The 13,608-nt window shown below is 47.1% G+C and overlaps 1 protein-coding gene across 2 annotated transcripts in view; it reads left to right on the top strand.

The window, feature by feature from the left end:
• The first annotated feature begins 4,692 nt into the window (after positions 1–4,692).
• The window catches only part of ZDHHC9 (zinc finger DHHC-type palmitoyltransferase 9), a 38,663-nt gene continuing 29,747 nt past the window's right edge, over positions 4,693–13,608 (top strand). Inside the window, exons 1-3 of one of the 2 annotated variants that reach the window (XM_003818930.5) lie at positions 4,693–4,932; positions 5,288–5,355; positions 6,544–6,845. In XM_003818930.5, the coding sequence (XP_003818978.1) occupies positions 6,679–6,845 (167 nt within the window). In that variant the 5' untranslated portion in view covers positions 4,693–4,932; positions 5,288–5,355; positions 6,544–6,678. The remainder of the gene's footprint in view (positions 4,933–5,287; positions 5,356–6,543; positions 6,846–13,608) is intronic. The other variant, XM_008972346.4, reaches the window with a different exon arrangement.

Below are 13,608 nucleotides of genomic sequence, written 5' to 3'. Positions count from 1 at the left end.
TCAAGTTTAGACCGTAATCTGAGAATCTAAATGTATAAAGCACCTACTACAATCCCTGGCTCAGAGGAGGTCCCCAATAAATGATTTCTATTGCTGTTATGATTCTCTTTTAATGAGAGGATTGTCTTAGGGCTACTGTTGAGGGTTCAAGCATAGGACCTAAAGCCATCCCAGGCAGAGTCAGAAATCCACAGTCCAGAGATGAAGTCAAATTGGGAACCAGTGGGAGCAGCCAGGCATCTGAGGCAGAAACAGAGACCTGGGTTTGGGCAGTTCACTTGCATTGTGATGAACACTTTCCTGGCCATCCCAGGCTGTTTTTTGGGGGGCTTTCTGCATGTTTGGCTTTCATGCAAAAGTATCTTTTTTGTTTGTTTTTGAGACGGAGTCTTGCTCTGTCGCCCAGGCTGGAGTGCAGTGGCGCAATCTCAGCCCACTGCAACCTTTGTCTCCCGGGTTGAAGCGATTGTTGTGCCTCAGCCTCCCAAGTAGCTGGGATTATAGGCACCTGCCACCAAGCCCAGCCAATTTTTGTGTTTTTGTTAGAGTCGGGGTTTCGCCGTGTTGGTCAGGCTGGTCTTGAACTGCTGACCTCAGGTGATCCACCCGCCTCAGCCCCCCAAAGTTCTGGGATTACAAGCGTGAGCCACCGCACCTGGCCATGCGAGGACATCTTTAAGGTGCTGCTTAGTTCCCAAGAGAAGCCAACAATCTCAGCACAGGGCTGTGAACATAGGAGGTGCTCAGTGAAAGCAATCCCATTTACCTTTTGCCTGTTGAAACAGATAATGTGGCAGGAATGTCAATGACTTACTTGAGAAGAGGAGGCTAAGGATCAGCCATTCTACTAGAACAAGATTACTATCCAGGCTTTCCCCAGTCCCGGGTGGGGTAGGGGACTGGGAAACCCAGTCAGATAAGGATTCAATTCAGTGATGAATTTAGAGGTTATGAAAACGTGGTGGTACATGGATGACAAGGACTCTATACAGTGAAGAATGGGTCTCATTTTTTCTACCTCTCTACCCCAGTCAGCAGGATGGCTAAGGGAGGGAGATGGGAGGGGGCAGTAATGGAGACGTCATTATAACATACAGCATTGACTGTGTCTCTCTTCCATGCCAGACAGTTAGCACACAATTCCCTTTATAACCCCATGATATAGGTATTAGCTTTATTTTACAGATGAAGAAATAGTCTCAGAAAGGATAAATTACTTGCCACAGGTTATACAAGCTATTACGTAGCAGAGCCAGGATTTGAACCGAGGCCTGTCTGGCCGTAAGGCTTATGTGCTTTCTGAGCTACCTACCATCCTGGATCTTCTATGTCAGTGATAGCAGCCCAGGCCTCAGAGAAACAGATGTTGCTTAAGAATACTAGCTCATCATGCGTGGGTAGGGCATTCCGTGGTTCATTCTTTTGTTCATCAATTCGTTCTACACACACATGCATTTATAGCCAGAAAGCAGAAAGAGATGTGCAAGTCAGAGAGGTGGGGTGGAAAGGGCTGTGTGTGTGGGGAGGAGGGCAAAGTGACATGACAAGTTTGAGGCTACAGAAAATAGAGAATAAAGGAGCTATCATGAGCTCAAAAGCAGGATGGGGGCTGATGCTTTATGTCTGCTCCTGGATGTAGTACTGAATGGGTCTCCGGGTGGTTACAGAAGAGTCTTTGAAGCAGCACTAACAGGAAAGCTTCAACCCAGTGGTGGCACTCAGGATCAAACAGCACATTACACCTACACCTACACACGCCTACACACACACACACACACACACACAAACACACACACGAAGAATAAATGTGGAGACAGGTATTTTTAAACAAATACTCCAGAACATACATGATAACACAAGGAGCTGTCTTATAAACTGGAAGGCTATACCTTGATTTTTGTGGTGTTTCTAGTGCTCATCACATGACTATAACCCCTTTTCTTCTCTTTCTTTCTTTCTTTCTTTCTTTCTTTCTTTCTTTCTTTCTTTCTTTCTTTCTTTCTTTCTTTCTTTCTTTCTCTCCCTCTCTCTCTCTCTCTTAGATGGAATCTTGCTCTGTTGTCCAGGCTGGAGTGCAGTGGAGCGATCTGGGCTCATTGCAACCTCCGCCTCCCAGATTCAAGTGATTCTCATGCTCAGCCTCCTGAGTAGCTGGGATTACAGGCACCTGCCACCATGCCTGGCTAGAGACAGGGTTTCACAATGTTGGCCAGGCTGGTCTCAAACTCCTGTCCTCAAGTGATCTGCCCGCCTTGGCCTCCCATAGTGCTGGGATTACAGACGTGAGCCACTGTGCCCGGCCTGTAACCTCTTTTCAAAAGAGCCAACACTGACTTGGATGTAAAAAGTGGGAAGTCTGTTGAAAAGAGAAGAGAAAAGAATAGGAAAAAACAGTCTCAGTTTATAGTCACAATTTAGTTGTGTGTGTGTATTAAGACTTTAAGGATTATATAAAATGATGTAACTACATAGGAGGAAGTACTATGGGATGTTTGTCCACATAAATTTTCCTTATTTTTCTTTGAGTGTTGAGCATAAATAATAACAGATTGTAATAAAACAAGCCTGACTCACATAGCCACTTAATCCGAGAGGGAATGTGACCCAGAGCAGGGAGGGACAGAGCTCAGGAATGTGTCACCATGACACATCGATTCCAGGACTCCTCAGGCTTCACCTGCACCTGAGCTATGGACAAAATATGTTTGAGTGCTACAGAGGCTTATTTTTCACTGCTCCATAGTCAGAAGGATGGCAGCTGGGGTGACCATACTATTCCTAAGGGCATCTGATATACATAGGCTTGGAAATCCACAGGGCTGATGAGGTTTAGGGAAGTTCTTCTCCCTCCCATACCAAGTGTGTGCAATACCAGCACCCTCCAGAATTCAAAGTGGGAGAATTGGAGGCAATGATACTGATCGTACACTTCATGAGGAATAAACTGATGATCATCATCAGCATGAGTGCTAAGGAACAATGGAAGCTTTATAAAGACAAACCTTCCTTTGCAAGTTAATTACAACACATCTCAGAATTACCTAGTGTTTTTTAAATCCTTTAAGAATTTTGAAGGGTGCCATGAAAGTGTCAAATGTAATTATTATGTAGCTTTTTATTTCATATTGTGTGGGACACATATACTGTAAAGGAAAAATAGTTCTTGACCATGTATGTGGTCCTTCAACTACCATACAACTGCCTTAGGAAGAGCTTTGGCAGTCTCTTCTGTACTAATTCCAAATACCAAATCTCTAAAACTTTGAAATTTTTATCACGCTTAGGAAAACCTAGGCTGGTAATGTAGGCATTCTCCTCCAATCTTCAACCTTTTCTCTTATCTCCTCTTACACTTGGAAAGGAGATGCCACCTTTAACCTTTTCTCATATTTCCTCTTATATTTGGAAGGCAGGAGCCATACTGGTGAAAACAGACCTAGTGTCTTTTAAAGTCACCCTATAGTATAATACTGTGGTTCTCAATTGTTTCCCCCTTCAATCTCAAACTTTTTTTTTTTTTTTTTTTTTTTAAGACAGGGTCTCTGTCGCCCAGGCTGGAGTGCAGTGGCATGATCTTGGCTCACTGCAACCTTCACCTCCTGGGTTCAAGCGATCCTCCTGCCTCAGCCTCCTTGGTAGCTGGGACTACAGGCGAGTCCCACCACTCCCCGCTAACTTTTGTCTTTCTAGTAGAGACGGGTTTTGCCATGTTGGCCAGGCTGGTCTTGAACTCCTGACCTCAGGTGATCCACCTGCCTCGGCCTCCCAAAGTGCTGGGATTACAGGCGTGAGCCACCGCGCCCAGCCCAATCTCAAACTTTTAATGCATGCAACTCACTCGGATCAGTAGCAGTGGCTCATGGTGGCAGTAATGCAGAGCTGGGTGGCAGAAGGAAAGAATCAATCTGGTTGGTGGGTGGGAATTCTGCCTTGGATTCTCCCCTTAATTATCACAAGCTTTCCAAACCGAATAAAAATTTACAACCTTTTTGGCAATCTTTACTTCATTACCTACCTGGAAGAATTTATGTCCTCAGTGGAGTTTCTTTAACTCCATTAATGTCAATTAGTTGTTTTAGGTGCCGCAAAATGATAATACGTTCTTGGGGACATTTATCCTTTACAACATGCTTTTTATGCTTGTTTGTGTGTTTTGATTTGAAAGACTTAGAGATGTAGGCTAGGGTGACTGGGACAGATATGGGGTCCCTGGCTACTGAATGAGACTTGGGAGGCAGAGGACTTGTTTTTATGCCGATAAAGAGTAAAATCTCAAGTTGCGGTTGATTTTAAAATGCAAGCAGGGCTGGAGAGGCCCATGGCAGACCTAGTTTGGGGTGAGCACCCGGATCTGTGAGCTAGTGTTGCTTCAGCATCTCACTGTGTGTGTGTGCGCGCGCGCGCGCGCGTGTGTGTGTGCGCGCGCGCGCGTGTGTAGCCTGGTTCCACCCTTTGCTGTCCCATCGGCACTACCCTTAACCTCCGTCTCTGCGTAACTATATTAATAGAAGGCAACACTTCACATACTGGCGCTCAGACCCCAAAGAGAGGCTGGCAGTGGCTTGGCAGGTGGGCATGCAGCAGGGAGATGGGTGGAGGAGTGGGCGGAGGCATCGTCGAGTGGCGTTAGGCAAAACCAATGGCAGTTCGGGATAGGGGCGGCCGGGGCGGAGGCGCCGAGGCCGATCGGCCAATAGAGGGCGAGCAACTACTGGAGCGACCTGGTGACGTGAGGAGCGTTCCATTTGGCCAGTGGTGGGCGGTTGCCACAGCTGGTTTAGGGCCCCGACCACTGGGGCCCCTTGTCAGGAGGAGACAGCCTCCCGGCCCGGGGAGGAGAAGTCGCTGCCACCTTTGGCTGCCGACGTGATTCCCTGGGACGGTCCGTTTCCTGCCGTCAGCTGCCGGCCGAGTTGGGTCTCCGTGGTTCAGGTAACGAGGGGTGGGGGCGGGGGTCTCCCGGGCTCGGCTGCAGGGTGGGCTGCCTCCCCTTCCGCGGCGCCTGGAGGCGGGGACGTCGGCACCGCCCTTCTCAGCTCGGCAGCCGCCGAGCCCCTGGCCCGGGGTGACTACACGTGGCGGGGCGTGTGTGAGTGTGTACGAGCGTGTGGCTGCGTGTGCGTGTGGATGTGGCGCGCGTCCCAACCTGCCTGGGGCGGTGGTCCGCGGCGTGGCGGAGTCAGGGCGGGCCTCGAGAGGCCGCGCCCGCGGCTCGGCCCCGGCCTCCGGCCCCCCGCTGGGGAGCCGGTCGCTGCTTCCCGACGGATTTTGATCTTTGTTCTTCCAGGCCAGCTCCCCCTTCCTGGTCTCCCTTCTCCTGCTGGGCCGGTTTATCGGGAGGAGATTGTCTTCCAGGTTAGTTTTACACAAAGGACGGGTTCTCTGCACCTCTGGGCCCCCCTCCCCTTCCCCGAACCTTCTACCTTCTCGTTTCCCTGCTCCGCTCCTAGGCTGTTTTTGGACCTTTGCCCTCTCCAGCCCAGGAATGATCTCGAGTTGGCTGTTTCTCCCTCCGTCCGTCGGGCTGCAGGCTTCCGCCTCAGTCCTGCCAGCGTGGGGCATGTGGTGTCGGTAAATAGAGGCCACAACACCACACCTGAGCGGAGGAGAAGGGTAGCAGAGGCTGAGAAACTCTGGGCCTGGGAATTCAGGATGCTGAGTAGAGATGGTACTTAGGACATGTCCCAGAAAGCGCCCTTGTGACTTTTCTTAGCTGCTGCCATTCCCCACCCCCCAACCAGCCATCAGCAGTCACCAACCATTCCAGAATCTCTCCTGCTTAAGTCAGCCTTTCACCTACAGGTCTCTGATGTGGTTTCATTAAGATTCTCACAAATGTTAGGCTAGACCAGCCAGATTGTTTCATTTCCCGGACTCAGGAAGTTGCAGAGGGTTTGATGAGGGGAAATCTGTTTTGTGTAAATACAATGCACGTATGTGCACAGAGCGTCCAGAACCTCCTGGCCCTGCCAGAGGGTGACTTGTTCCCTGCTGTGATTCATATTCGAGTGGCTAATTGAAGAAAGAAGGTGAAGTGGAGGAAGGGAGGGAGGTTTTATAAGGACAGAAACTCTACTATTATTTTTAGAGTCCTTTTAATGATGTTGAAAGAACATTGTGGCATAGTGGAACGTGCCCTTGACTGGAAGTTAGCAGTATCAGCATTGCTGCTGTGTGGTCCTGGATAAGTTATTTCTTCTCTCTGGTCCTCAGTTTACTCATTTACAAAACAAAGTATTAATAATTGGCACGATCACCTATAAAATCCTCTCTAGTTCCAAGGTTCTGTGATGATCAGATCATCAGCATTAGATTGGAAGCATAGAGGCTTATTTAAGAAGAAATACTGGCCCCTTTCCTTTTTTAAGAACCTTTTATCATACCTTCTTTTAGAGAACAAACACGAATTGGAAATAAACTTTTCCCACTTCCCCGTCCCCACCCCTTCAGTCAGTTTTCAACTTTCTGTCTCTGGGAAAGGAGGGTTGAACTGTATTTTCTTATTATTGCCTCATTTTTTTTTCTTTTTCTGCTTTTTCTTAGGGCTAGCAATTGGACTTTTGATGATGTTTGACCCAGCGGCAGGAATAGCAGGCAACGTGATTTCAAAGCTGGGCTCAGCCTCTGTTTCTTCTCTCGTGTAATCGCAAAACCCATTTTGGAGCAGGAATTCCAATCATGTCTGTGATGGTGGTGAGAAAGAAGGTGACACGGAAATGGGAGAAACTCCCAGGCAGGAACACCTTTTGCTGTGATGGCCGCGTCATGATGGCCCGGCAAAAGGGCATTTTCTACCTGACCCTTTTCCTCATCCTGGGGACATGTACACTCTTCTTCGCCTTTGAGTGAGTTTCGGTTGAGTAGAGTTACCTGATTATGGTTACTTTGGGTCCAGGGGAAGAACCTGCTTTCTGGGGAGTTTGGGGCTGGTCCTTGGATGACTTTAACGTCCTCTTGAGCGATGTCTGTAGAGATGCCAGCTGAATTCATTGCTTCGTGGTCATCACAGAGTATGTACTTCCTAAAGAGACCAATACCTTTGATACCAATTTTGTAGTACTGATTTGGGGCTGTCCTTGATAGACTTGGGAAATAAGAAAGTTTGTCTTAATTACTCACCTCTCCCTTTTAGTGGTCTCCTTAGAAGCTAAATGACATATGGCCTCCCCTGCACACAAACCTGAGGGCACCCCTCATTGTTACATTACTCAGCAATCCTCACCTATTTTGTTATTCTGGGTCCTGTTTCCTTAAGGCTCAGCTCTCAGCTAGCTGGTACAGTGAAAAGCCAACTGAGTTGGGAACCTACAGATTAGTTCCAGCCTCAGCTGGACCACATACTAGTTGTGTGCGTGGCACATACGTGCTTATTAGAAGTGAGTTGCTCTTTCCCTCAAAATCACTCAACGTAAACAGCTCTATATTCTGTGTATGTCTGGTACCAGCCTTGGAGTGATTTTTTTTCTGTGGTGTAATACCTCGTACTCGAGCCACTGTTTGAAGTCTGTGTAGGTCTCGTCTCTAGGGGAGGTGGCCGGCTGGATTCTAGGGCACTGTGGCGTGTCTCCTGGGTGTGCTGAGAATGCTCTACACTCTAGGGATGGGAGCATTGCTAATTGTTTTGGGATTACTGTGAGGAGGCCTTTGAGAGCCAAGAGGTGTGTGTGTGGACTGTAAGCCACACCTGAGGTGAGCATGCTATGGTGTATGTACATGGGTGACCTGGAAATGGAGGGCTTATGCTGGGGTGTGGCCATGGGAGGTAGGAGGGGGCACCTTGGCCAGCCTACTGGGGAAGTAAAATGAGCTCTGGTCCCTTGGGGCTCATTTTTGTCCTTCTGTGAGGGCTTCAGGCTTTCCCAGTGCACCCAGAGTGATTTTTGGGCTGCTTTGCCAGACTTTTGGGTGGTTGCAGCTGGCTTGAGTAACAGCAGGGGGAGGGGGATCCAGTTTATAACGGGGCTGGGAAAGTAAGGTCAGAGGAACTCTTTGTTAAAGGTCCTTTTGCTGCTGCCGCCGCTACTGCTGACTTTGTGAAGTGTTTAGCGAAGTCAGGCAGGTTGCTGAAGGCTTCTTATTTGCTTTCCAGTTTGAGTTTCCTGAATGAGTGTGTGTGTGTGCATATGTGCACGCACGTGCTTGTGTGTGGTACCAGTGAGCATGTGTAGTCAGGCAGGCATAAGCCCCTAGCATTAAAAATTGTTTTTCCTTCTCCTCACCCTTCTCTCCAAGTATTCCTTGCCTCATTCCTGCCCTGCTTCTTCTTGGAAGTGCAAAGCTGACATCTGTTCTTTATCATTCTTCCTCTCTTTTTCTCTTTTTGTCCCCACCCCCACCTCCAGGTTAAATTTTTATTACAACTATTCCAAACAGAGATGAGCCTTGTTCCCAGGCTTTGAGTTAGTTGGTAGTTCTGGGCCCAGGAAACCTCTGGTTTGACTGGCCAGGGGTACTTGAAATTTGGAGGTATTGCCATTTGTCCCCTTTTGTATCTGGGAGCCAGCAGAAGAATCTGACTGGAATCTGTTCCACTGAGGCCCCTGCAGGCCTCTGAAGAAAACCGCTGGTGGGATGAAGCTTCTAATTAGCCAAGTTACCATTTGACAGAGGCAGGTTGAGTTTTCTACCATGATGACTTCCCCCCGCCCCAGGTTATTTCTTGCATTTTGAAGGGTGAGGTTATTTGTAAAACTTACTTGAGTACCAGCTGTCTGTGTGAAAGACTAAATATTTTTGAAGATAGGGCTGGAGGAGGGAGTAGTGGGAAGAAGAGGGGAGAAGGAAGTAAATGTGTTAGCAGAGGAGTGGAGGGGGAAGGTGGAAATGTGACCACAGAGGAGAGGACCCTGGTGATGAATACTTTGTACATGTGTGCATGTGTGTGCTTGTGTATGTGTGTGTGTGTCTGTCATATACAGACACATAGACACTTTAGGTGGTGGCTGCCTTGCGCCTAGCCAGTGACAGGTTGTACAAGGTACACCAGCATGCCTCTGAGGAATGAAATCTCCTTCTGGTCGGCCTTTTTCTTTGGCATCTATAATTTCCTGTCCACCACATAGTGGGGGCAGGGTTTGGGGAGCAGAATGTGGGCTGCTTTGTTAGTATTAGGACTTAGCGCAGTGGCTCATGCCTGTAATCCCAGCACTTGGGGAGGCCGAGGCAGGCAGATCACTTGAGGTCAGGAGTTCGAGACCAGCCTGGCCAACGTGGTGAAACCCCCGTCTCTACTAAAAATACAAAAATTAGCCCCGTGTGGATGTTGTGCGCCTGTAGTCCCAGCTACTCGGAAGGCTGAGGCAGGAGAATCCCTTGCACCTGGGAGGCGGAGGTTGCAGTGAGCTGAGATCTTAGCCTGGATGACAGAGTGAGACTCTGTCTTAAAAAAAAAAAAAAAAAAAAAAGAACTTAGTGAGGCCTCAGGAAATCAGTTGATCTAGCCCCCTGCCTTCAGGCAGGTGAGGGTGTCTGAATAGACAAATGGTGATCTATTTTCATTCTTACATTGTCTAGGAGTAGAGACTCCACATCCTCTGGCTGCTGTATTTTTGCCTTGTGGGAAGATAGTCCAAATCTTGAGGCACATCTGGAGCTGCATTTTAGTAGCAGGGTCCTGCTTGCAGCAGGTGCTTAGGAACAAGTGTGAGTTGATTTATAGCTGCCTGCAGCACAGCTCTGGGCCAGCCAGATGGCTTGAGAAGTCTGGTCAGGCATGTGGGTGCCCCTTAATGAAAAACGCATAATGTTAGCAGTGCTGGCAGATGTCCTTTTATTTTTGGATTATGCCTTTACATACCTTCTAGAAGACTTTTCAAATGAGTGACCTGTAATTTTCAGTGGACACATAGTAGATTGAATACATAAAACAAAAAAAAGTTGTCCATCCTGGGGCCAGTTAGCTCTGTATTGTTAGAGTGTTTCTTTTTTTTTTTAATTATTTTTTATTTTTTATTTATTTTTTGAGACAGGGCCTTGCCCCATCACCCAGGGTGGAGTGCAGTGGCATGATCTCTGCTTTTGCAACCTCTGCCTCCCAGGTTCAAGCACTTCTCCTGTCTCAGCCTCCCGAGTAGCTGGGATTACAGACATCTGCCAAATACAAATAATTTTTGTGTTTTCAGTAGAGACAGGGTTTCACCATGTTGTCCAGGCTTGTCTCGAACTCCTGACCTCAAGTTATCCACCTGCCTCAGCCTCCCCAAGTGCTGGGATTACAGGCATGAGCCACTGTGCCCGGCCTGTTAGAGGTGTTTCTGAAGAAGCCGGGGGGTCTCTCTCAGGGCCGCTGTCACCGAGTAGAAATTTGGCCAAATATTCACTAAGCCTCTTGCAACTCCAAGAACCTGAAATTCTGTATAACTCTGTGTCTGTCTGGAAGACTCAAATACACACAAAAGGAGATTATAGATTACCAGTAGGTTGCTATATTTAAATATAATTGTATTCATGGTAAACGTATTTAAGTTTAAAAGCAGAGTGAAAAATGGTATAATGCTTAAAGAAAAAGGATTTTCTAATTAATTCTTAGGGTGAGGTATTTAAGAAATGTGAGTGTGTATTGCCAGTTTCAGCTTTGAGCACATGAACAATTTTCAGTTCTTTCTGCTTAAGCTCTATCCAGCTTGTGCGATGAACACATAGCTACCAGCTTGGCCTGAAGTGTTAGGACACTGTAGCAGAATGCCACTGACAACCTAGGAGACATCCAGCTACTGAAAGGCTATCGTGGTATTCAGTCAAATTCAACTTCCTGATAAAGTGTGATCCTGGAGAAAGGAACAAGTGCACTGTCTCCTGGAATTGGCTTCCAGCTTTCTCTTTTAGCTTTCTGACCTGGCCACTAGTGGCGTCAAGGTCCTCAGACTTCTCTTGTGGCAAGAATGACTATGAGACTCTTGACCCCTGAAGCAGAAGCAGTTTGCTGCTATAATCAGTGCTTATGGTCTCACTGTGTCCTCTGCATATGAAGGAAATCTTACCAAGGCACTGTCAGACCAGGTTCTGTCAGATTGGTCCCCATTAGAGCTTTTGATGTATATATTGGCAGAAGAGTCATTGAATTGGATGAACTGAAAACAGCTTTGTAACACTGCTTAGTAATCAATAGTAATCAATACAAACAATACTTTTCTAGCCTATCCAAATTCTACCCCTCTTTCAAATTCTTTCTTGAGTCTTTCTTCATGAAAACTTTCCAGTAATTTCTGCATTCATTGGGCTAATTGTACACACCGCTCATTCAACAGATAATCACATGACATTTCTTATAGTTTGGAGCTATGTGGTGATTACACTTCTCACTGTTGTTGTCCCCCGCAGCTAGTCTCTTTCAAGGTCAGAGACTATGTTCAATGGCTGTGTAGCCCCCACAGTGCTCTCTACCATGCCTTACATAGAGTAGATGGCCAATAAGTGTTGCTGAATTAAAACATTCTAGATGTACTTAAAATTTAACAATCTTGACCCACAGAATCATAGAATGGTAGATCTGGAAAGGGCTTTGGAGACTATCTCCATCCTTGTGTGGGGTGAGGAAACCAGGCCCACAGAAGTGAGGTTCCTTTATCAAGATGAGTTGACCAGCCAACGTCTCTATACTGACTCAGGGCTTTTTCTTCTAATTTCGACATTTTATCCCATTGTTCATTGTTACCCTTTGGCTATGGAATCCTGAAGATATTCAAACACACATGCTTTAGTAAAGTGTACATAGTACCAAATACTAGGCCAGCATATTCCAGATTCTTGCGAGCTAGTGTGTGTGTTACCCAGTGGTATCTAGGCTCTTTGGGTCTCCCAAGCTTATGCTCCTAGAAAATGAAGGCATCTTTGCAGAGAACTGATGGTATTGCAGCATGGCATTTCTGGTAGCCTTGCAGGAACAGGGAAGCCTATCAGGAGCTTTGTGAGTTAACGAGGGATCATCACTGCTGTGGCCACTCCTGGTCCCTGCTGCCAAGATGAGGATGGCTTGGAGAAAAATCAAGCAATGTGTGCTCTGTACATTGTTACTTAGTGACTTATCCTGATGAAAGGGGCAGTGTGGGCTGGGCGCAGTGGCTCATGCCTGTAATCCCAGCACTTTAGGATGCTGAGGCAGGTGGATCACTTGAGGTCAGGAGTTCGAGACCAGCCGGGCCAACATGGTGAAACCCTGTCTCTACTAAAAGTACAAAAAGTCAGCTGGGCTTGGTGGTGCACACCTGTATTCCCAGCTACTTGGGAGGCTGAGGCAGGAGAATCACTTGAACTTGGGAGGCGGAGGTTGCAGTGAGCCGAGATTGTGCCATTGCACTCCAGCCTGGGCAACAAAACAAGAACAAAACTCCATCTAAATAAATAAATAAATAAATAAATAAATAAAATAAAAAAAAGAAAGAGGAGGTGTGTCTGGCAGACAGGTGAAATAGAAAAAGCAGACCTGATAATATGAACTTACTAGGTTTGAGGAGACACAAGACTATGTAGACCAAAGCCAAACTTTGACATACCAGAATGTTAGTGCCCACAGTGACAAGGTCCAGGTTCCTGAAGAGCATCCTTATGTGAGATTGGGAAGAGGAAAAAGTGACTATATTGTGCTCTGTAACCAAGAGTGCATTCTCTGGGGAATGACTCTATGGAGGTCAGTCTTGGCTTTATCTAGCTTCGGATTCTGTCTGTGACTTGACTAACCAAATGAGTTTTAGAAAGGCATAGTTGCCTCTTTGGTATCAATCTGTTACAGTACTTAGCTAAACTTAACTTCCTGATGAAGTATGTTCCTTGAGAGAGAGTTCTTCCCAAGAGTTCCTTGGGTTGTATCTCCTGAACAGTTTGCTTTCTTTTTCTTTTTTTTCTTTGAGACGGAGTTTCATTCTTGTTGCCCAGGCTGGAGTGCAATGGCACAATCTCGGCTCACTGCAACCTCCGCCTCCCGGGTTCAAGCGATTCTCCTGCCTCAGCCTCCTGAGTAGCTGGGATTACAGGCATGCGCCACCACGCCTTGCTAATTTTGTATTTTTTAGTAGAGACAGGGTTTCTCCGTGTTGGCCAGGCTGGTCTCGAACTCCTGACCTCAGGTGATCCGCCCGCCTCTGCCTCCCAAAGTGCTGGGATTACAGGCGTGAGCTACTGCACCTGGCGGCAGTTTGCTTTCTTTTAATAATTCTTTTTTTTTCCTCTTTTTTTTTTTTTTTGAGATAGGGTCTCCCTCTCTTGCCTAGGCTGGAGTGCAGTGGTGTGATCTTGGCTCACTGCATCCTCTGCCTCCTGGGCTTAAACAGTCCTCCCACCTCAGCCTCCCAAGTATCTGGGACTACAGGAGTGAGCCACTATGCCTGACTAAGTTTTGTATTTTTTGTAGAGACAGGATCTCACCATCTTGCCCAGGCTGGTCTTGAACTCCTGAGCTCAAGTGATCCAACAGCCTTGGCCTCCCAAAGTGCTGGGATTACAGGTGTAAGCCACCATGCCTGGCTCCTTTAATAATTCTTTATGGTTCTGTCATTCAGAATTTCTCTACATTTTCAGCCTCTATTTCCTTCTGTGGTAATGAGTTTCACATTGTCAGTCTCCACTGAATGCCTCTCCCATCTTTTGAGGATGAGTCTTAATTAAATATAGTGA

The sequence above is a fragment of the Pan paniscus genome, chromosome X (assembly GCF_029289425.2).
Source record: "Pan paniscus chromosome X, NHGRI_mPanPan1-v2.0_pri, whole genome shotgun sequence".
NCBI lineage: Eukaryota > Metazoa > Chordata > Mammalia > Primates > Hominidae > Pan > Pan paniscus.
This window is presented reverse-complemented; position numbering and strand designations above follow the sequence as displayed.